The 24869-nt window shown below is 42.3% G+C and overlaps 1 protein-coding gene across 1 annotated transcript in view; it reads right to left on the bottom strand.

Annotated features, from left to right (window-relative positions):
- SLC17A8 (solute carrier family 17 member 8) overlaps positions 1-24589 on the bottom strand; it is a 44681-nt gene extending 20092 nt beyond the window's left edge. The window contains exons 1-5 of the mRNA XM_001496408.7: positions 23971-24589; positions 12143-12395; positions 4946-5064; positions 3012-3126; positions 1298-1385 (exon numbers count right to left, since the gene is read on the bottom strand). Coding sequence (XP_001496458.6) covers positions 1298-1385; positions 3012-3126; positions 4946-5064; positions 12143-12395; positions 23971-24098 — 703 coding nt within the window. The 5' untranslated portion in view covers positions 24099-24589. The remainder of the gene's footprint in view (positions 1-1297; positions 1386-3011; positions 3127-4945; positions 5065-12142; positions 12396-23970) is intronic.
- Between the last annotated feature and the right edge of the window lie 280 nt (positions 24590-24869).

Raw genomic sequence — 24869 nt, 5'->3', positions numbered from 1 at the left:
TTCGTTTTCATTATTATTGTTACTAGTAGTAGCAGTAGTACTTAAAGAAGGTGAAGAGAAAGAGAGAGGAAGAAATAAATAAAAATATTCACAGAAATAAAGAGGAAGCCAATAAGGAGTACAGGTGACCTTCTCTTAGGAAAGGCGTGCCAGCTTGAAAAATCAGACAGACCTAAGTGCCGATGCTAACTCTGTCTGGGCCCCACTGTGACTTTTGTGGCCTAAGGCACTTTAGTCTTCCTAGGCTCCATCCCCCATAAAAAAATATTTGAAGATAGATTTTACAACTGTGCTGACAGCAGCAGTACGCGTGCCCATGCTATTGCTGACTGTTACCTAGGTAGACTCTTCAGAATGCCGATTACTCCCAGAGATACAGAGAGGGGGCAGTCCCATAAGAATAGCTTGGAGTGAGGCAAACTTAGCAAGGTGACGTTTGGAGACCCAGGAATTAAAGTCGCATCACTACTTAGGCACCGCTAGCTCACTTTCAGTTAAGATGGATGGTCTCCATCTTGTTTTTATCTGGAATATAATGGCAAAAACTAATTAAAAGTCTCTATGACAATGTGTACATGGTAGTGTGTAGAGAGGAAAATTTGAATCAAGAATTAGGTGGTCTAGCTTCAGGCCCATGACTTAGTAGTTTTGATCTTGAGCAAGTCATTGGACTTTAGTTTCATTTCAGTGAAACTAAACATTAAACTTTAGTTTCAGTTTCCCCATCTGTAAAAAAGAGTGGGGGACTTGATGATTCTATCTCTTCCACTTTTGACCTTGGCAAATATCATTTGTTGGCTGATCCAACAAGCACTTCCAATCCTTTCTTTCTTACCTTTCTCTACTAAAGATGCTGGAAACCCTAGGCACTTGCTTTCCTAACCTCTTCTGCACTTAGGAAAGCATATGACACAATTAGGGCCAAAGAAACATAAGTGGAAGGCTGCTAGAGGGTTTTGGGAAAGCTTTTGCTTTCCTGATGAAAAGAACAGATGTGGGTAGGATACCTATCCCCACTTCTTTCTGCCTTGAATGTGAACTTGATGACTGGAGCTATGACAGCCATCTTGTGAACATGAGGAAAAAGCAAGAGAGTAAAAAGCTATCACTCTAAGGACAGCAGAGTAGGAAGTCAGAACATGTGTAGACCCTGGGTGGATCATTGAGCAGCAGAACCAACTCCAGCAAGCACTCATCTTTGAACTTCTGTTACGGGGGAAAAATTGAGTCTATTTAGTAGGATTTTCAGTTACTTGAATCGAAAAGCATTCCTAACTGAAGCTTCTAGTACACTTACCACAAAAAGAGGTTGTGGCCAGTCGACTTCTCTCCAAAGGTGGTGCCCACTTACTCCACATTCCATGGCAGGCTGGGTAGGTCACACCCTGGTAAAGGGTTGAAAATAGATGATCTGATTTGATTTTAGTTTCTGTTTGTGTTTAAAACATGGATCCTGCTGGGGCCCGTTCTGTGGCCAAATTGTCAAAGTTCCATGTGCTCCACTATGGTGGCCCAAGTTCATGGGGTTGGATCCCGGGTGTGGACCTACTCCACTCATCAGCCATGCTGTGGAGGCACTGCACATACATAACAGAGGAAGACTGGCACAGATGTTAGCTCAGGGCAAATCTTCCACACCAAAAAAAAAAAAAAAAAAGATCCTGCTTCTTTAAGACAGGCTACAATACAAAAGCTCAAATCATAATACTAAATAGCATGTGTCAGCAGTTTTGACTTGCAGCACAGATGCTGAGATTCAAATATCAGTTCCAATGTAAGCATGGTAGGGAATAGGGAAGAGGGTCTTTATATTTCATATTATTGTAGAATATCAATGTAGAAAGGGACTTCCACAATCAGCTGATCTAGCCTCTCATTTCAAGATACAGAACCTCAGCCTCAGAGCCATTGAGTGACTAGACCATAGTCCGCATGGCTGCTAATAGCATGTTCTTTCTATCACATCAGTATTTTTCCGAAGTGTGATATATGTCCCTTTAGTGGGATTAGAGTTGGATTTGAGGTGCTACAACAACATAGATTTTTAATTTTAATTGTTACATATGTATTCTAATATGCTTTAGAAAAAATGTAGCTAGCACATCAAACCCATGATTTCAAAGATATTGCTTAGGGTGAAGTTTTTTTGTTTTTTGCTTTTAAGTGAGTTGATCTGGGGAAAAGCCATAGGTAAATAATAGTAGAAATTGTACCCGGATATGACAAAAGTGCTGAAGGTTAGAGGTGAATGACTGAGTTTGGGAAACATGGCTCTACACCAGGGGTTGGCAAACTATGGCCTGATTTGGCCCACCATCTATTTTTGTACAGCCCTTAAGCTAAGAACGATTTTTATATTTTTAAGTGAGGAAAAAATTTTCAAAGAAGAGGAATATTTCTTGGAATGTAAAAGTCACATAAAATTCAAATTTCCGTGTTCAAAATGTTTTACGGGAGCACAGCCACATCCATTTGTTTACATACTGTCTCTGACTGCCTTCCCACTACAACGGCAGAGTTGAGTAGTTGCAACAGAGGCCATGTGGCCAGCAAAGTCCAAAATATTTACCTTCTGAGTCTATATCATGCTGCCCCCTTCAATGAGTTAAATCTCTGTGTAAGAATACACCTAGGAAATTTACAGATATACTAATACATCCATTTACATTGTTTTAGCAGAAAGAGCCCTTGCTATGTGAACTATAGGTTTGGGGCTTCAGTTTCATCATTTTTTAAATGAAAGGTGTCAGATTAGATTATGTCTAAGATCATTCTTGGCTCATCTGAAATTCTGTGCTTATATGAAATGATCCTTTATTGTGTGTAAATTTGGAATCACACAAGCATTTTAATTAAGGTATTCATAATTGTAGCATAACCAGAGCTGAGATAGAAGGACAAGATGGAAGATAGGAAAACTGAGTGAAGGGGGTTTTCTTCAGAAGTCGAATTTTCTAAAAAACCGTGTTGTCTCCAGCAATATCGAAAACCGTAAGAAAAGTATCTCCTACCTCCACTAGACCTTGCAAAATTCTGACGCACATGACACAGCCGTAATGCACTCTGGCTGCAGAAGGAATGAACATGTTCAAAGTCGATGTTAAGAAGATGGCAGCTCCAAAGACCCTGAGGGACCAAAACACTGTGTTATTGGGCAGGCATGCTGACGGATGTGATATCTCAGCTCGTTTCATCAGAAATGAACCTAACAGTTCATGGAAGATCACTGTGGAAATTAATAGAAATAAATTCAGAGAAACAGATGCTATGTTAGTGTCTGGTGTGTCCCAAGCTAGACCGTTGGGATGCTTTGATTCCTGAGCTCCAGTCCCTGGACCAATTGTGGGCAGGTTTTTGGAAGTACAGGGATGTCCTGCCTGCCTATGAGGTCCTGAAGCTGGAGATTGACTAACATGAGGTGAGCTTGCTGGAGACCCACCCTTCTGCTTGTTTCCACCCAACTGACCAATTCTGTTATCTCATGACTTCTGCACATTGGGGTTGTATCTCCTCCTTCCCAACTCTGCTCTCACTTTACCAGAAAGGGATACTGTCTATCTGAGAAGCACGCTGTGTCCTGGGACCAGTCAAGCATCAGACAAGCTGTGGACCTGTCTTAGCCCCCAACTCTCTGCCCAGTGCCACTGGCCTTCTCCTGCCTGCTTGGACCAGAGTGTCCTGGGAAAAGAGAGCAGGCAGCATTTTCTTCCTTTCTCATACATGTTGATGATGCTTCAGCCCTTTTACATGCTAGAAAATCATATTATGTGTAATTTCTTTTTAGGGCAGAGGTGTAAGCAGTACCCTGGAGACCATATGAGCCAATATTTTATCATCTGTGTAAAAAGAATACAATAGGTAAGTAACAATAAATAAAGGACACAAATTAGACAAGGATATAAGTAAATATAGTCATGCTTATACATATTTAGATTTTATGGTAATTGCTTTCAAACTTTTTTGACCTTGACCCATAGAACACAATATATTTTATAGTGCAATCCAATACATTCTTATACACACAAGTGTAATCAAACCAATATTTACCCTTAAATGTGCTATGAACTAAGATATTTTCTATTCTATTTGATTCTCTTCTATTCCTCTCTCTCTTTCTTTAGAAAATGCTCATTAGTAAATCATTATATTGATTTCACAAGAATCTAATGAGCTGTAGTTTAGAGTTTGAAAAACACTGCTTTATAAAATGTACACTTCACAAATTCCATATATGCAAAGGAACACAGGATATAGAATTGGAAGAGACCTGGAGCTATTTGGACACTCCTTTTCTGGTACATTTACACTCTACATCTCCTCTACGTGGCCATCCTTTTCTGGTTGAATACCTCTAGTGACAGAGAACTCACTGCTTCTTGAGGCAGCTCCTTCTGTTCTTGACACTTTTAATTGCTCAAACACCTACTATAGAATCTCAAGGGCGTCAAAGACATCTTGCAATCTAGAAGGAAGTCCCTACCACTCACATGACAAAACCTGTATGGTACTGGGTGATATTAACACAACACATAGGATCACAGAAAGTCACCGGCCAAAGGGAACTCAGCACAATCTAACCCAATGCTTCATTTCACAAATAAGGAAACTGAGGCCCAGAGAGGGCAGGAAAGTGACTCAGTCGAGGTCGTCCAGTGAGTTACTTAGGGTCCAGGAACCGTTTCTCCCGACTCAGAGTCAGTTGCTCTTTTTACTACACAATCCCTTAAAGAGTTACAAGTTAAATTAGATTGGACAAAAAAGTAAATAAAAGGAGAATCTTAAGAACAGGATCGTTTGGGATCAATATCTGTGAATCACATCTGTCAGAATGGCTCCTGTCTTTCATCCCACACTCCTAAATTGGATGCCAACTACGCAGATTTGGTAAAAGTACAAAGCCATGTGATGATCCGGGCAGCACTCATGCTGTATCAGTTTATCTTACCTGTTAGCAGCAAACTTGTTTGAAATGAATCCACCTGGGATTTGTGTCACAATATAACCCCAGAAGAAAGATCCGTGGATAAGGCCCACCGTCTCTGGATCCCAGTTAAACTGTGCTGTCTGGAAATGAGAAATCAGATACAGTCATGTTTGTAAGAAAACACCTGACTGCCGTTTTTCACTGATGATCCTACATAATAACCCCACGAGGTCCTTCGTCTCTTCCTTTATTCAACAAGTATTTAAGGAGGGCCTGTTGTGTGCTTGGGATCTAGCAGTGAACAGGACAAGGTCTCTGCTCTCGTGGAGCTCGCCTTCTAGTGAGAGAAAGAAGAGATTATGCATAAATTAAAAAATATATATATATATATACACAACAAATAAAATATACATATAAAAATATGTATATAACCGAATATATATATATATGGTATATACATGTGTGTGTGTGTAGTGGTCAGTGCTAAGAAGAAAATAAAACAACTTGTGAAGAAAACAGAAAATAAGTTATAGCTTTACTAGCTTATTTAACATGTTAGTTTATTCAGAAACCACTCAGTGTGAGCACAAAGGGAATAAGTCTTCACTCTCTCATTTCTTAATGAGGATAATAAATCTATTCTACCTACCCATAGGATGTGTGGGGAAAAATGGCGTGAATATTTCTGGAAGGTGATTCCTCCGCTTAGGGATTTTGCGTTTAACACGTTAGGATAGCGCCCGGAACATAGTATAGACTCGATAAACGTTAGCAGCCATTGGTGGTGTTAAGATGATGACAAGGGCAACAAAATACCGATCCATAACTCAGGCCATTGAAAATACGATTCTCTAGGGCTGGAGTCCCTTTCCTCAGTTTCTTCTCCAGGCAAAGAAAATCACAACTCCTGGCAAATGTCCCTTCCTCTGAGGAAGCTCCCCAGCTCCCCCAAATTGAAGTGACACTTTTTCCTGCACTTGTCCCACAGACCTCTGTTCTTACAGCCCTGGCACCCACACTGTGCTGCTCTCAAACTAGCCGTTCACGTGTCCATTTCCAACCCGGGACAGCGAGCAACTCTAAGTTAGCAGCCATGACCCGTGTGACTTTATAGACTCAGTACCTAAAATCAATGCCTAGCACATGGAAAGGACAAGTAAATATTTGCCCAAGAAATGGCTATGTAAAGCATTGATATAAAATGCAAGGCTTTCCTATTATGGAGTAAAGTCTCTGTCAACATGCTATATCTTATAAACTGTCAACATGGTTTATTTTCCAGTCACAAACTGTTACATGTTTATTTGCTCATTTATTCAACATTCACCTGGTTCCTCCTGCATGCCACATCAGGTGCTAGGTGGTGTAAATACGAATTCAGGCCTTCCAGCGGATCATGGTCCAGGGAACGTTGGCCTGTACTCTGTACTGTAGTTCCCATGTTGCAGGTTAGGAAACTGAAGCTCATGAGTAAACAGGAGCTAACAGTCATTAACTCAAATCAGCTCACCAAATTTTAATTTTGTGCCTATTATGTGCCATGTATTGTTCTAGGCACTGGGGATACAGCAGTGAACAACGACAGTAATTCCTGTCTTCATGAAGATGCCAGAAGGGACAACAGATGATACACAAACATATACTGTGTTAGAGGGTGGTCAGTGATGAGGAGAAAAAGGAAAGCAGAGAATGGGACAGGAAATATTGCGTAGGATGAGGTGGGGCCCAATTTTAGATAGAATGGTCAGGACAGGCTTCACTGAGGAGGTGATTTTAGAGTTAAGCCCTAAAGGAAGGACGGGAGTGAGTCATGTCATCATCTAAGAGGAGAGCTTTCCAGGCAGAAAAATAGTAAGTGCAAAGGCCCTGAGGTAGGGATGTATCTTGCGTGTTAGAGGAACAGCAGGATGCCAGTATAGCTGGAGGGTAATGAGTGAGGGAGAGCAGAATAGAAGTTAAAGTGAGTGGTTCAAATGGTGAAGGGCCCTTTAAGTCATCCTAAGGACCTTGGCTTTTACTCTAAGAGAGATGGAAACCATTGGAAGCTTTGAGCAGAAGAGGAACATGATTTCATTAAGGCCCTTTCCATATATTTCCTCCTTTAATCCTTACAACATCTAGAGGTAATTATTATTAGCTTTTTTTTTTGTACATGAGGAAATTGAGGCTTAGAGAGATTAACTTTCTTTCTCAAGGTCATACAACAAGTTGCAAGAAGAGCTGAGATCAAGACTTCTCATCCGCCTGACCCAAAACACAATATTCTTTCCACTGCCTATAGAGACTTGGCTTTCTCACCAAGAAGCAGAGATTAGACTTTTTTGCCTTAAGTCACAGAATGACCCACAGAATCAAGGATCCAGGGCAGAGGGGTCCACTTCATCCAGTGGCTAATTGTCAGTCACGTGGTCCCTTCTTCATGCCTTTCTCTCTGAGGGGATGGTGCTTTTGCCCTTTCTCTGAAGGAAATGATCCATGAAGAAGAGCACTTGGGCCTGCTGAGAACTGACTCTCGTCATCACTTGAGTCCCATTAGCATCATAGTGGCCCCATGAATGAACCATTAACATAAGCCAAGCACTGTGTCAGGTACTGCGTTAGGCTGAAAAATGGCCCCCCAAAAGATATACACCCTAAATCCCTGGAGCCTATCAATGCTGCCTTATTTGGGATAAAGGTCTTTTCTGATGTGATGAAGTCAAAGATCTTGAGACGAGTCATCCTGGATTATCCATCTGGGCCCTAAATCCAATGACAAGTGTCCTTCGAAAGGCAGAGGGAGATTTGAGACAGAAGAGGAGAAAACCAAGTAAAGATGGAGGCTGAGGTTGGAGTTATGCAGCCACAAGCCAAGCAATGCCTGGAGACACCAGAAGCTGGAACAGGCAAGGAAGGATTCTCCGAGGACTGTGGCCCTGCTAATACCTTGATTTCAGACTTCTTCTGGTCTCCACAACCGTGTGAGAATAAATTTCTGTTTTTTTAAACTACCACATTTGTGGTAATTTGCTATGGCAACTCTAAGAAACTAATATAGTTACTTTATTAGTATCAAATTACCTCATTTGACCTGCAAAGCAGTCCTTTCAGTCCCATTTCACAATAAGGGTTAGCAAAGAATCGCTGGGAATGCCAGTTCCTGCCTCCCTACTCACATTTCCTTCTAAGAGCATTTCCCCACCCGTGTCCCAGCGCCATGGGACTCTCCGCTGGTGACTATCACGGCTGACTGGACACCTGAATAGGGAGAGTCAAGCCATAGGCTCGCTCTGTCTCTCTGTCTTTGCCTCTGTCCGTCTCTGTCCGTCTCTGTCTCTCTCTCTGCAATCTGAACCCAGAGATTCTAGTTGGATGGTACTGGGCACTTGAAGTGAAACAAGTCCCACTGGAGTCAAGGCCGAGTGAGTCAGCTCCCTGGCAAGGCAAAGGCTCCAGGAACTGCAGCTTTGGAAGGCAGTGAGGAGCCATGGAAAAGGAAAGAAACCAGTCCATGGAGAGACCCGGGAAAATGGAGCAGACTCAGAGAGAAGCAGGTCAGAGACCCTGCAGAGCAAGCAAGCTGGAGACCTTCGCTAAGAATTTCCTAGTTCCCCTGAGGTCCAGCTCCAATCGGTGCTTCCTGACAGGGCCTCTGTTCACGCCTTGGAAAGAATTACATAGAGACTCTTTTCCTCCCCACGGTGGAGTCCAGCCTGGATCTCAGTCCCACCTCAGGCTGGGTCGCCCTGTCTGGGGCACAGGCTGCACAAACATACACAGCGGAGCTGCTTTCTGCCCTTCACTATCATGAGATCCCTTACCGCCCTACTATAATTCCCTTTTTAACTGGAGCTGGTTTCACTGCGTTTCTATTCTTTGCAGCCAGCAAACCCTGACCAGGACACAAGGGCAGCTTGCTCAAGGTCCCAGAGCTAATAAACAACAGAGTCGAGTTTGAAACTAGGTCTGGCCAATTCCCAATCCCATCCTACTAGCCCTACAGGGTTCATGATTCATGGGAAGGAGTTGGGACTTTTCCTGAGGGTCATGGGAAATAATCACAAAGTTTCTCAAACTTCAGTCATTTATTGCTCACCATAGCCAGACACTGTTCTAAGTGCTTCACATGTTTTAATACTCACAACTATTAAAAGAAAAATGATTATTTACACATCAGCTAAAACTACCCTTCATAGTAGTTTACTAGAAGAATATATGCCCCATAGTTGCAAGACCTACCTATGCATACTGCTTACTTCTCTCCCTCATTTGACAATGAGGATTTAAAAATATTGCAGTGCATGGGGCCAACCTGGTGGTGTAGCAGTTAAGTTTGTGGGCTCTGCTTTGGCAGCCAAGCGCTCACCAGGTCAGATCCTGGGGGCAGACCTACACACCACTTATCAAGCTGTGTTGGAGCAGGTGTCCCACATATAAAGTAGGGGAACATGGGCACAGATGTTAGCTCAAGGCCAATCTTCCTCAGCAAAAAGATGAGGATTGGTGGCGGATGTTAGCTCAGGGCTAATCTTCTTCTTCTTCAAAAAATCTCAGTGCAAAATATCTAGTTTTTATCCCATTAGACGAAAAATCAAACAAACAAAAATACCAGCCATTCAGAGCCTTTCTTAATACAATTAGTGGAATCTTTGTCATCAGGTTGAACACGTCCAGTGTATATCTCAGATTTGTTCTATTTGGATGAGAAATGGCCTGCTGTAAATTGGAATTGTGCTAGAGCTTCTGAAATGCTACTAAACTCCTACTTTTGAGGCCAGAGAAAATGATGTAAAGTGTATTTTAGATCTTAATCAGTTTCTCGAAGATGCCAGAGGGCAAAACCATAGAAACTAGAGCGCACACACCGCATTGTTCCTTAGGTTTATCAAAATGTCTTTTCCATATGCCTCAAAGCAGACTTTATTGACCTAGGCCTGTCTTTTCAGGCAACAAACAAATACAAACCAGCATCTCATTTTGCTCTGGGCCTCAGCAGACAAATTTTAATTAGCTGGCCTTGCTCACAAAAGGCTGGGAGAATGCATGTGATACCCATCTGAAACCTCGCTAATATACATCATTCTTTATTTAAAAAATGTATGACATGCCCCCCACACACCTCTCCGGCCCTTCCTCCTCCTCCCAAAAATAAACAACCAGAATATCTTTTTAGAGCAGATTCAGCTTGGCATCAAAAAGAGATTAGTTAGAAGAATCTCCATGGTGCTCTTCTCCTTGGCAGAATCATCTCTAGCTAAAAAAAAAAAAAATGCCTGCAGGCCAACTAAAACCTTCTTTTAAATGGATTGAAATCAAATTTTCCCAAACCAGTGCTTGGCAGGAAGTGTCCCAGGTAATGGTGTGAAAGGAAGTGCTCTGCAATCAAGTCCAGGAAATACTGCATACCACAGCCCCGTCTTTGGGGTTCTTATAGGACCCAGCACAGGAAAGGCTCCCATTTTACACAATACCTTCTTCTTAGCTCAGCCTACAGAACAGCGACTTGCCAGGCACCAGTTTGGGGAACTCTGATCTAAATCTTTCTTCCAGTATGGGTAGGGACCAGAAAACTATTAGACGCCTCTCTACAAATGGATAGATTTCCAGAGTCATCTCAGTGTATGTGTTCAATTCAATGAAACATGTTTTTATTGGCTATCCATAGGGGATACACTTTTGTTTCTTCTCTCATAACCTCAATACTTCTCTAGGCTTACCATTTAAGAAACAAACCAGATTTTGTCTCTCCAATGATTCACGGAAATAGTATTATTTAAGTCACATGGGAGTTTGTTTGCTTATGATGACAACAGCCCTTGAACTGGGCCTGCTGCTTCCTCTCACTTCAATCCCAATCCATTGGGCGATCACTGGCTGGACAGTGATAGTTCTGGAGCACAGATTTGATCATACAGCCTCTCTGCTTAAAGCCCATCCTTGACTCCCCACACGGTTTACCAGGCTTTCCCCAACCTGACCTTTACATTGCTGCCTCCTTCTTCTTTTTTTTTCAAAGATTTTGTTTTTCCTTTTTCTCCCCAAAGCCCGTCCGTACACAGTTGTATATTTTTAGTTGTGGGTCCTTCTAGTTGTGGCATGTGGGATGCCGCCTCAGCATGGCTTGACGAGCGGTGTCATGTCCGCACCCAGGATCCAAACTGGCAAAACCCTGGGCCACCGAAGCAGTGCGCGTGAACTCAACCACTCGGCCCCAGGGCCGGCCCCAACTGCTGCCTCCTTCTAATGCTCACCCTCGCACTCTACCCTCTTACCAGGGGTTCTCAACCTGGGGTCTGTCCATGGAATTCTCTGGGTCTGTGAGCTTTGCTGGAAAAAATCAGCATCTTTATTTTCACTAACTGCTAACTGAAATTTAGCATTTTCCGTAAATCTGAATGTAGGCAACAAACCACAGTAATATTACCAGTACCTGTGACTCTATCACTAGCAGAAGTGATAAATATGTTCATATCATATGACAGTTGTTGCTACTATCTCAAGCTATGGTGTATACTTCAAACTTCAAAATTACGGTAATTTTTAGACCCATAGCTAGATTTTGTCAACTAATGTGTTCATAAAGAAGCCCATATGTTTCTGTATGTAATCAAATCCTATAAAAATTTGATTTTTAAATATTTTTATATGTGTATTTTAATGTAATTGATTTCCTTTATAATTCTATGTATCTTATTTTAAAAATCTAAAACATTATTTTGACAAAAGGTTTGTAATTCACCAGGCTGCCAAAGGGTCCATGACACAGAAAAGATGAAGAACTCAATTCTAAACACACCATGCTCTCTCCCTCTTTCTCACTCTCTGTCTCCCTTTTTCTTCAAACACTCTTCTTTCCACCCCACCAAAACCCTCTTTGTTTATCAGATTCCTCCTCATCCTTCAGGTCCAGCCATCACTTTCTCTGGGAATTCTTTCATGATATCAAAGTCCAGGCTAGGCCCCCTCCTCTATGGCCCCAAGCATTCTGACATACATGGCACCCCAACATAGCACCTGCAACCCTGAATTGTAATTGCTTGCTTGTACATCTCTGTGAAAACAAAGGTCCAGCCCGTATTGTGCACCCTTCTATTCCCATCACCTTGCACAGCGCCTGGCATGTGGTAGCCACTCTACATTTTTGTCACATTAATGAACGAGGCACAGTGCTTTGTTTCACATAACAAAGTATTTGCACAGCTATGGCCAAAAGACTTCCCACCCTAGACTGACACTGACCTGAATTTCCGGTTTTCCATCAACATATACAGTGCTGTTGTTGACCATTTCCACGATGGCAACTCCAAGATTGCAGCGAATCCCAAAGGAAATGCAGAATCCCAGCCCACTCATGATGGCAATGATGTAACGCTTGGGGACACCACAGCAGTGGCAGTCACAGAGTGGAGGGCTCTGCCTGGACCTCTGCACTGACCTTCCTTCTTCATTCAGCTCAATATTATCTGCTTCCTCATTGGTCCCATCAATTTTTCTACAGGAGAAAAAGAATGGGCAGAGAAGAAAGGCAAGGATTAGAGAGAGAAAAAAAAGCATACTAGGCAAAAAGAAAAAGTGTGGCAAGAAAGAAAGAGGGAAAGTAGGATGCAGCCTGGATTTTTTAAAGTTGTGATTATCATCAACATCCTTATTAAAATAAATTATAACGGCTAAAATTACTGATATTCTGGATATTGTTTTATACTTTTATAGGCATTAAGTTATTTCAATCTCATAACAACCCCATGAGGTAGGTAGTGTTATCTTGCCATTTTCTGTGTCCAATCCAGAAGACAGGTGCCTTAGTTTGAATGTTTAGGCTTCCACTTACTTAACTGTGTGACTTTGGCCTAGTTACTTAACCTCTCTGGGCTTCAGTTTCTTCATCTGTAACCTAGAAATTATAATAAGAGTTTCTTCTTCCTGGGGTTGTTCTTAGGATTGTAATATTGAATTACTACATTCAGCTCATTTAGAATAGAATGTGACACATGTAAAAACTCAATATATGCCAGCTATTTCTATTACATTAAGCTTTGCAAACATTTAATGAGTCCACTCCATTAGACTGAACATTGATGTCATTTATTGCCATTTATATGGATGCCTAAGAGTTATTTGGACCATAGGACTATTTAAAATGTGCAGACCCAGCAGTCTCCATGAATTTCTGACATCAGAACACATATAATTTGAATACCATGGAAAACTGATGCTTTAATATTGACACATTATTATAACAGCATTATTAGTATTAGCTAAAACAGGGATGATATATAACAACTACACCAATATTTGTATGAAGTAAATTCAGTTCCTTCCCTCTGCCCCTCCCTCTCCCCACATTTGCATACAACGATCTTATTCGATGGTTAGAACAGCTCAGTGAGACATAGGAAATCTAACGCTTCCATTTGACACAGAATATAACTGTAGTTCAGAAAGCAAGAGTGGATTGGCCAAGGTCACACAGCCAGTCGAGGGTAGGGCCAAGATGTGAAGCCTTTCTCCTGGCTCTCCAGGTCTTCCGGTTCACTTTCATGTGTGTTTCCTGGCAGCCAGGCTGTGTTCTGTCTCAACATGTCCTGAGTTACTTTGTCTTCTGTATCTGTTTCTTTGAAGCCCTTGCCCAGCCACCATGGGACCACTCGATAGAGGAGAATCAGAGAATAGGCTCTGGAGCGAGAGAAACTGATGCTGTTTCCCCCATGTGTTAGCTTCATCACTTTGGCTAAATTACTTGACCACTCTAAGCCACAATATCCTGGTCCTAGTTTGCCAGGGCTGCCATAACAAAACACACAGACTGGGTGGCTTAAACAGCAGAAACTTATTTTCTCACAGTTCTGGAGGCCAGAAGTCCAATGGTGTGGGGAAGGTTGGTTTCTTCCGAGGCTTCTTTCCTGGGCTTGTAGATGATAGTCTTCTCCCCGTGTCTTCACAGCATCTTCCATCTGTGCATCTCAGTGTGCAAATTTCCTCTCCTTGTGAAGACACCAGTCATTTGGATTCGGGCACACCCTAATCACCTTATTTTAACTTAATTACCTCTTTAAAGATCCTGTCTCCAAATAGCCATATTCTGAGGTACTGAGGATTATGACTTGAACAGGTGAACTTGGAGAGAACACAATTCAGTCCATAACAATTGCCATTTCTAAAAGGGGCTAATGATAATGATATCGACCCTGATATCAGTTTCCCCACATTAAACCCAGCATACATGAGTTTAAAACCAAAACACTCATTCCCTGCTTAGCCTCTGGCTTCCTGGCTCCAGAATCCACTATCCTCCATGGAGACAGACACGTCAAGGACAAGCACCTGGATTATCTCCTCCCCACAAAGAGATACAGACTGGTGGGAAAGCTGCTGACCAGCAAGGTCACAGGCTTCCTCCTCTCTGTAAGTGTCTCAAGGCCAAAGACAGGCTGGTGGGAAAGCTCTGACCAGCAATGCCATATGCTCCCCCTCCCCTACCTAAAACCCCAAATAAAAACACTTCCTTTTAGCTTTTCGGGGAGTTTGGGATTTCAGCATTAGCTGCCCTCTCTCCTTGCTCAGTGCTGTGCAAAAATAAAATTCCTACTTTCTTCCACCACACCCGGTGTCAGAAATTGGCTTGCTGCGCAAAGGGTGAGCGAACTCACTTCAGGTTCGGTAACAATAATAGTTATCTCATAGGATTGATTAATGATTAAACGATATGATGCATGTAGCGGTATGATATAATATGTTCTCTGCTGCCTTTTTCTTGGAGGTAGAGCATCCGGATCTGATCCTCCTAAGCAGTCTGGGCTTCCTAACATGCTTTACTAAACTTCGTTGCACTTTAGCTAGAGTGGCCTCTGTTGTTGCAACTAAGAACTTTGAATGATACAGTGTATTTCTTTGTGGAAGTAGAGACTGTTTCTGTGTGTTAACACACAAAGTGTGCCTTTGTCAAAAAATACAATGTGGCCTGATTCATTCTGTAAGTATTGAGTTCATGGCTCTGGCATAAGTTTTGAGAAGTAAATAGAGGATTTGGTTACTGTAAAGATATTTGGGGAAAGTTGGAGAAAGAGAGCAAAATAAACCCTGGATAAGAAAACATACTGCCAGACTAGGAAAAGATAAGAGATGGTGAGAAGAGAGAAGGCTAAGGGTCTAAAAGCTGAGGAGTCCTGTGCCCTGCTCCTTGGGTGGAACCCCTGAGGTGGGGAGTCCTTAAAAGATATTAGTTCTAGGAAGCAGAGCCTAAGAAGGAGATCTTGGAGTTTGATTTCTCACTAGTTAGCTTGCAATGAGGACTCCAACACTGATGGTGGGTGGAGTGTTGATAGTTCCTGGCACCCGGTGCAAAAGCTAAGACTTTCCCATGTGGTGAACTGGAACAGGATACAGGTAGAAGGGGATGTGCTGGTTCATGCAACATCTCTGGTATTTGGGAAGTATGGGAGAGAGAGCAATTTCTCCACGGAGTTGAGTGGCTGTTATTAAACGCCATTGATGCTCTGAAGAGAGAAAATGATAGGATTCAGGTAATCAATTACCAATTTAAAGAAAAGTGCAAGAGTCATCTTCCTTGTCACCACTGAAAGAGATCCTCATCTCCCACAGTTGGAGGGCAGATAGAACTGAAGATCAAGCACAAGATGTCACTGTAAAAATGGCAGAATCCCCTTGGAGTGTGGGCTGGACTTAGTGACTTGCTTCCAAAGAACAGAATATGTAAATTATGGAAACCTGGCAAACACTTCCTAAGCAAGCAGTCAAGGTTAGCATCACAAGTAATAAGTCACGTTGATAGCGTTGTACCCCCTGATGTGATGTGATGAGAAAAGCAGTTTGCCTCCGTGGTATTCGTCCTAAAAACTCACAACCCTAAATGAATAATGAGAAAAATATCAGACAAACCCAAACTGAGGAAAATTCTACAAAATTTGTTGGTGTTAGTGCCATTGAGTTGATTCCAATCCTAGTGACCCTGTGTACAGCAGAGGAGAACCCTGCCTGGTCTTTTCACACCATCCTCTCACCTTCCGGGACTATATAACACAAGGCACTGCTGCTACTTATAGGGTTTGCATGGCCAATTTTTTTGGAAGTGGGTGGTTAGGTCCTTCTTTCTTGTCGGTCTTATTGTGTAAGCTTCACTGAAACCTGTCCACCACAAGTGACCCTGCTGGTATTTGAAATACCAGTGGCAGAGCTTTCCGCATCACAGCAACATGCAGTCACCACAGTATGGGTGGTGTGGTTCAATGACTGGAAAACGAACCCAGGCCATGGTGGTGAGAGCACTGAATCTTAATCACTGAACCACCAGGGCTGGCCTTCTACAAAATACCCAACCAGTATTCCTGAAAACTGTCCAAGTCATGAAAAACAAGAAAAGGCTGAGAAACTGTCATGTATCAGAGGTGACTAAAGAGTCTTGATGAGTAGGTGCAATGTAGTGTCCTGGATTGGATCCTGGAACAGGAAAAATGACATTAGTGGAAAAACTAATGAAATTTTAATAGAGTGTGGAGTTTAATTAGTAATATACCAATGTTGACATCTTAGTTCTGACAAGTGTACCATGGTAATGTAAGATGTTAACATTAGAGGAAACTGAGTATGGAGTATATGGAAAGTCTCTGTACTATCTTTGCAACTTTTCTGTAAGTCTAAAATTATTCCAAAACAAAAGCTTTGGATTAAAGAATAGCAGAACTCCAGAGAAAGTGGAATTCTGAGCCTAAGCAGGTCTCATACATCAAAGCTGAGATCCTGATAAGAAATGGGACCCTGAGAACTTGGGATGAGAGGAAATCTGAGACTTGGATGAACCCTCTGGACCTGCAAAGTGGCACTCCCCTTGTTGGAAGATAGATGCCCCTTCTCCCCTTACTTGAAAACAATACAAAAGCCTCAAATGGAGCAGGTGACTGGCAAGAAAATGCTGGCACTCTTCAGGATCTGCTCCTACCTCCCTTTCTGGCCACCAGACCAATAATCAGAACCAAATACCAGATTGGGCATACACTAGGCCTCCCGATGGAAGAGAGAGGTTACAACCAGAGGAGCAGCACCTGACCAATATTTACCAGCAGGAAGCAGGAAAGTATGCCTGGGAATGGATCTCGAATGTGCTGGATCTGAGGGAAGTGGAGGGGTAATAAAGTTGAATAAGGAAGAGTTTGTCAACATGAAGATTGTAGGTTGAATTGTGTCCCCTAAAAAGAAATGTTCAAATCCTATGATCTTGTTTGGAAATGGGATCTTTGCAGATGTAACCAAGTTTAGATGAGGTCATACTGGATTAGAGTGGACTCTAATCCAATGACTGGTGTACCTATAAGAAGAGTGGAAATTGAACACAGACACAGAAACTCAGGGGAGAAGACCAAGTGGCAACAGAGGCAGAGACCAGAGTGATGTGTCTACAAGCCAAGGAATGCCAAGAGTTACCTGCAACCACCAGAAGTGAGGAATAGGCGAAGATGAATCCTCCTTCAGAGCCTTCAGAGAGAGCATGGCTCTGCCAACACCTTGCTTTTGGACTTCTGGTCTCCAGAATTGTGAGAGAATAAATAAATTCAAGCCACTCAGTTTGTGGTACCTTGTTACAGCAGCCCTAGGAAACTAACACAGGGGCATTCTCCCATGACACAGGATATAACATCCTGAAAAAGGCCAATAAAATGGTTCTATTGGGCTGCTAGAGTGGCTTTCAAAGGCTTAGACAAAGCAGAGATGCCAAGATGAGGTTGATGACCTTTTAGGTTCTTTTTAAAATAATTGTGTACTGGGGGCTGGCCCGGTGGCGCAGCAGTTAAGAGCACACATTCTGCTTCTTGGCGGTCTTGGGTTCACTGGTTCAGATCCCGGGTGCGGACATGGCACCGTTTGGCAGGCCAAGCTGTGGTAGGCATCCCACGTATAAAGTAGAGGAAGATGGGCATGGATGTTAGCTCAGGGCCAGGCTTCCTCAGCAAAAAGAGGACGATTGGCAGGAGTTAGCTCAGGGCTAATCTTCCTCAAAAAATAAATAAATAAATAAATAAATAAATAAATAATTGTATACTAATTTCTAATTATTACTGCATAGTTGTCAGAGATTATGGCCACTATGACTTTTTTTTAATAACTTGAGAGTTTCTTGTGGTTCAGTAATTGAGCAGAGCACATCTTTGAAGTGGATTGGACTATCAGTTACTTCTACCTTTCCATCTGACCATGTTTGAATTCTCCTTTAAATAAGAACCCGAAGATGGGGACCTGGTGAAGTCAGGTCATGGTTTAATAAGCGTGTGCAACATCATTCCTCTTGCCATTCATATTCATTTTGAAGAGAGAATATCCAAGGCCACAGGAGTACTCTTCCTTGAGTCCAGAGGTCCACTCCCTCCCCTTTCCTTCAATGTTCAATAAACCTAAATTATAAGCTTATTTCATTTTTTAATGTCTGTTATAATGACTACTGAATTTATTGGACCATATAGATGAACTAGTGAGAAGTAGATTGACTTTTTTCCTTTAGGTAGAATTTTCATTTCTGTTATTTGGAATATAAAAGTTCATGATGTATTTTCAATGTTGATCGTACTCTTCAATAAGTAAGTCTCTTTTTAACTGTTTTTGTTTTTTAAGAGAGACGCCAGAACTATCATGGCAGATTATAGAGAAAGAGATTAAAGGTCCAAAGAAGTGGACATGCTACAATGGGTTTACTATATATGACCAGCAAACCCACAGGCTAACTATAATTCCTCAGGAGGCCTGCGGGATACTCCCTTTATGAAGACAATGAGGAATGCAGTGGTGACGGGGCCACCAGCACCATTGAGCAGGTCAGATCTGACAGTGGGAGGCACTGTTCCAGAACTAGGCTCCCTAGCAGCAATGGGAATGATAGAATCCTGGAGAAGCAGAGGCCAGTGGCAGCACTTAAAGATCAGAGACAAGGGCAGTAAAGTCAGAATGGCAGTTGAGGGACCTGACTCGCAGGAACTGACGTACATGCGGATGAACCTACGAAAGCGGACACAAAGTGTAAGACCTTTAGGTTGCACATGAACACACATCAGACAGCCTCCACTTGGAAGAGGCATTAAACAGCCAGTGGGCAGGTGGACTTGGCTGGTTGATGTTAACCACTTGTCTGAGAAACAAGGAGTGGAAGCAGGAGTGGCCTCACTCACCATCATTCCCAGTAACCCATTTGAGGAACATGTCATCTTTTCCACTTAGGCTCTGTCAGTCTAGAAGTCCTGATTCCCAAGGAAGAATTCTTCTACTTGGGAATACAATGGAAATCCTATTAAAATACAGCTATAACTGCTGCTCAGTAATTTTTGGGTCTTCATATCAAGACCAAAAGGCAAGGCCAGGGGTCACCATAGTGGAAAGATCAATTGGTCCTGATCCTCAGGACAGGTTAGTACATTTGCTTCATCATGGGAGCAGGAAGACATATGTTTGGCATGCAGGTGATCCACTGGAACATCTCCTCATAATGCCTTGTCTAATTTAACTCAAATACAGGAACCATAACAGGGTAAGGTTAACATACCAGGGGATGAAGGTCTGGATCAGTCCAGGCAACCCAACAGATGTGAGGGGGATTGAGAGTAGGGGGAGAGGAGGGACCCGCTGGAGCAGTGGAAGCTAGAGTGCATCCCATCAACTCTTCTCCTGAAGGTTCCTCAAGAATTATGACCCCAGGGGCTGGCCCCGTGGCCGAGTGGTTAAGTTCGCGCGCTCCGCTGCAGGCGGCCCAGTGTTTCGTTGGTTCGAATCCTGGGCGCGGACATGGCACTGCTCATCAAACCACGCTGAGGCGGCGTCCCACATGCCACAACTAGAAGGACCCACAACGAAGAATATACAACTATGTACCGGGGGGCTTTGGGGAGAAAAAGGAAAAAATAAAATCTTTAAAAAAAAAAAAAAAAAAAAAAAGAATTATGACCCCAGAATCTTGGAGAATCTGTACCTGGATGGAATAAACTTAACGTGAGAGCAAGTAGATTTGAGTGGTGCAATGAGTGGACTGCTATAGACACTATAATGCACTCCCCAGATCCTTTTTCTCAGGCCAGCACATTTCTGGAGCTGTTCACAGCTTGTAACTGCTCGCCTCTTAGGAGAACTGACCACTGCTAAGTGGCCTCCATTATAAGCCTCCATCCCTGCTGGAGCAGCCCATGGTCAATGACTGACTGATGCAGAGACGTGGAAGGCTGGCCCCTTTGCTCAAAGGAATAACTCAGTGCTGCTTATACCCCCAAACCTCCCCGCTGTGAAGTGGCCCCTGTGCATTACCTGAGATCACATCCTTGCTTGATTTTCTCCTTTCCTATCCTGGTTTACTCCCTCCCTTCCAATTTTTTCAGGAAGAGCTCCCCTTCAATAAATCACATCCTAGGCTTATCCAAATCCCTATCTTAGCCACTACCTTTAGGGAACCCTACCTAAGAGAGAGGTGGAGCAAAATAAATCAGGGAAGGACAGGCAGTAGGTGAGAGGAGGAGGAAAGGTGAGATTTATCTCTAAATAGCCTGGTCAGAAAAGTCCTCCCTGGGAAGGTCACCTTTGAGAAGGGACTTGAAGAAAGTGAAGGAATGAGCCATCAGGCGATTTGGGAGGAAAGCTTTCAGGGCACAAGAGCTGGCATAGGAGTGGATCTGGAAAGTTCCAGTAAGAGTGCAGAGTGTGGCTGGAACAGGAAGAGGCAGGAAAAGAACGTCAGAAAAGAAGTCAGAGAGACCTTCCAAGGTCCTACAGATTGTGTAGGGCCTTGAAGGCCATTGAAAGGACACTGGCTTTAACTCTGAGTGAAATGGGAAACCATGGGGAGGTTCTGAGCAGGGGAGAGACGTGATCTGACTTTGTTTTAATAGAATCACCTGGCTGCAAGGGCGGGAGCCAAGTTGCCTGAGGTTGTGCAAGCAGAAAGCAAATGATGTGGCAATTGGAACCAGGCTTAGAGCCGGCTCTTACACACCTGCCTTTGTTGAGGGAGCAGACAGAGCACATCTGGTACATACATTCAATAAACCACTGCTGAATGCTGAGGATGGACGCAACAGAGGGATTGACTCCACCTCTTTAAAGGGAAGATACAAATACCCATAAGGAGATCAGACTCCTGCTCAGTTTCTCCTGGGGAAGTCTTCAATACTACAACTGTTTAGGAGAAAAGACCATACTTGCCATCAGGTCCAGAGGCTGCTGGTTACACTGCAGCCCAAGTAACTCTCTACACTTACGTGAGTCGGTAAATTTCAAGAGGAAAACATTTAGAGAGGTAGCACAGTGTAATGACTAAGAATGGTGGGCATAGAACATCTGGTCTGAAACCCAGCTCTGCCTCTTATAGCTATGTGACCTTGGGCAACTTACTTAACCTCTCTGTGCCTCAGCTTCCTCATCTGTAAAATTGTGATTATAATAGTCTCCACCCCACAGGGTTGTTTATAGAATTAAATGAGTTTACAGTGCCTGGAACATACTGTTTGCCATTATTATTTTATTATACATAAGCAATTAGAGGACACTCATTGTCATTTAAGTTGAATAAATCTGGACATTAATTTCCAAATTTAATGCTTTCTATGTCATCTGTTCCGATGTTGGACTATAAGTGAATGCATCTTTCTTCCTACACTTCTAAAATACTATTGCACCTTTAGCTGATTAAATTGTTCAGGTTTTTTTTTTTTTTTTTATCAGTGACTGTTCTCCAGGAAGGCTCATAATGCCTGACTGTAATCAGCCCCACGTGTGAATTTAAAATGCTTCCCTGTGCATTTGTCACTCCCCTGACCATGAGGAACACTCCATAAATAAAATACACTTCAAGAATTCCATTTAGATGATGGCCTTTGTTTCCAAACGTTATTAGATACCTATGATTTACACTGCTTGTTAGAACGTCGAGGTTTCTAACTTCCCAGCGTTCTTGTCCCTTACAAAACAGAAAATAGGTCTTTGTGATTTTACTATATTTTTTTACACTGGATTCTGTCAACTGGTTTTATGTGAAAAACAAACAAGGGGAGGGAATGTCCATTATATGTCTGGCTTTTAGCAAAGCATTTTATAGATAATTATCTTACAGACTTGAGGATCACACCAAGTGTGTGGTAGAGCTGGTCTCACTGGAGGAGCCCTAATTCTGCAGCTCTGCTCAAAGACCACGAGAGCTGAGGATCATCTTGGAACACTGGTCGATTAATGCCTTTTTTCCTTCCTTTGCCAATAATTTCTCTCTAGGGATCACTGAAAGAAGGGGTTTGAATTTGGCTTTACTTTTTCTAAAGCCATTCTACAATTATGATGACAATGATAACATCTAGCATGTATTTATGGCATTCTCTATCTCCAGCACTGTGCTGGCTGTTTTTCTATTGTTCCGTGATGCAATTCTGAGGAAACTGTTCAGATTCCTAAACACATAGCTCAATTTTGGGTTGAGGCCACACAACTTGGAAATTATTAATTTTATTGTAGCCCTAAGCAAACCAATCTGACAAATAAAAGGGTCCTCAAGTGGATCATCCAATCACACACAGCAGAAAGAACTCCTAGGATAAGACTCCTATTGAAAAAAATCAAATTTCAAAAAAGCAGTTAAACTTAAAGTTGGAAAAGAAAATTCCTAAGTACGCTTTTGTCAAGTATTTTAAAACGAAGGCACAGAGTTAAGTGATTATAATGGTGACTATAGTCCGAAGTCATGGTTTTTATTTCTGACTTTGTCAGATTCCTTTGTCATCGTTTGCATATGCCAATTAAACCATTGTGCCTTCCTTTTGCATTTTTAATCAAATGACACCACCATAATAAGATGTTACCTGGGGAGTGCTCACGAGAAGGATAAAACACTCTTAAAAGAAAAGGTTATTATAATCATTTCCTGTTTGGCTGGTTTATCCTACTGTCACTGAGCTAGGTTTTCATCTATACATGATAACTCAGTGTAGGTCTGTTTGAAACCTTTTTGTTTTTGATTACTACATTAATAAGGTGCCAAACCCAGTTCTCTTATTTTGAAAGCTCATCAAGAGTGACACAATGGAAATTTTAACACTAACAGGAGCCCCCGTGTTATAAAGCACAAGAAAGAAATAGAATGACTCTCCGTGTGCCTAGAAATAGTCCTTTAACAGCTAAAGCTCTTAAATTTAAAAGATAATATAGAAAAGTTAAAAGAAGATGCCAGGTGGTATTTTCATTCATCAGGATTAGAAATAATCATTCAAACACACAAAAATATTATCAAGGGTATTTTTCACATTTATGTACATCAGAGAGATTAAAGGACTCATTTTACCTTGCACATAAGGACCGCTCATTAACTCACCTATATAATATGCCTATAAAAAATCACAGATTAAAATGTCACATTAATTCATTCACTTAGGCAAATTCTCCTTCCAATAATAATATATTTTACTTTTAAAAAAAAAGATCTTTTGGTTTGGACAAAAACGTTCAATTCAAAGATAGTATGTACCATTTTCCCACTGTAACCATGTAAGATTTTCTGCTTAAAGAATACTAATTTTTTCAGTTACCTTCTTCAAACTGTTGTGTAACTATCCTTCTCTTTGAAAACTACACAATAAGGAACCACTTTATATAGTTTATATAACAAGGTAAACAATTTACAACTGTCTCATTTTTATCTATAGTGAAAAATTCTTAAAAATTATTTTAGCTCAAAGCATTACCATATAAAGTGGTTCCTGATTTTGTCACTACTATTGAATTAACATGAAATATTATCTCCTTAAATCTCTTCTAATTCAATGCCAAACACACAATATGCAATACCACCATCTCCAGTAAGCGCTAATCCTGCTGTATAAGCAGAATGCTTGTCTTGGTATTTTCCTAATTCAACCTTATACTTCTGATGCATCTTTTTTTCCCTCCAGGCACAGTCTGTTGGAGCTGGAAGGGGCTCCAGAAACCATCTAATCTGACCTACCTGCTCCTTTTTAAAATGTGGCTTTAAAAACAGCAAAGTCTCTCAAACATTGGCAACGTGAAGCTACTCAGAAATAAACCTAAAGTTTGCATTCAAACTTTACCTTCGCAAAATTCCCAACGAATCTCCCACAGCGTTCTTCACTCCTTCCTTTCCAGGTTTCAAAAATTTTTCTTTGAAAGTATCAAATGCTTTAAAAGGCATTTTGAATGGGGGCCACCTCCGAGCCATTAACAATCAGTCTTAGAAACTGTCATCCTTTCTCATTTCCAGCGTGGGGACCACTCTGTTTTCCTTGATGAACACCTTAAAGTCAGTCCTCATGGAGATAACTACTTAAAATCAAAAAGGAGATGAAACCCAGCCCAGATCTTCCAAGATGAGACCACTCCCCTCTCCCGGCCAAAAAAGAGGCCAAGAGGTATCTGGCTGGGAATTCAGCCCCTTGAAAAGCTACAAGCTCAGCAGCAGCCTGTGGTGCTGTCTCAGGCAGTCACTCTCAGTCTGAGCGCAGCCTCGCTCCCTCCCTGGGGCTGCAGCTGGAGAAGCTGAAGTGGGCTCCAGCCCACGAGGTGTCCGGAGACCAGCGACAGCATCTGCGGCCTATCTCCAGCCCCTCCTGCCGCTTCTGACCACATCCCCCTCCTGCCTCATTCTGCTCCGCTATGGCTTTCACTGAGTGATCTTTTCCAAGGTGATGGTGCTATAGTAACCGGCACAATACCTGCCCCTCAGCTGCTGGGGCTTATTAATGGGCTCTCAGCCAGAGCAGGCTCCCACAGTAAACTGTATGAAACATTTACAAGTCTTCTGCTTTTCTGAGGTCTGGCACTGCAGACAGGCTCTCAGCCACCACATTATGCCTCCTATGCCCCTCGTGGGAGCCATGAAACAATTTTTTTCAGCCAGACACTAGCATGGGTGTGGTCCTTGGAAGAACACTTGCACTAGAGAAAGCTAAATGCAAAACCCAGACCACAAACTTCTAGGAGGGCATTTATT

Source organism: Equus caballus, chromosome 28 (genome assembly GCF_041296265.1).
Source record: "Equus caballus isolate H_3958 breed thoroughbred chromosome 28, TB-T2T, whole genome shotgun sequence".
In the NCBI taxonomy this organism is placed as follows: Eukaryota; Metazoa; Chordata; class Mammalia; order Perissodactyla; family Equidae; genus Equus; species Equus caballus.
This window is presented reverse-complemented; position numbering and strand designations above follow the sequence as displayed.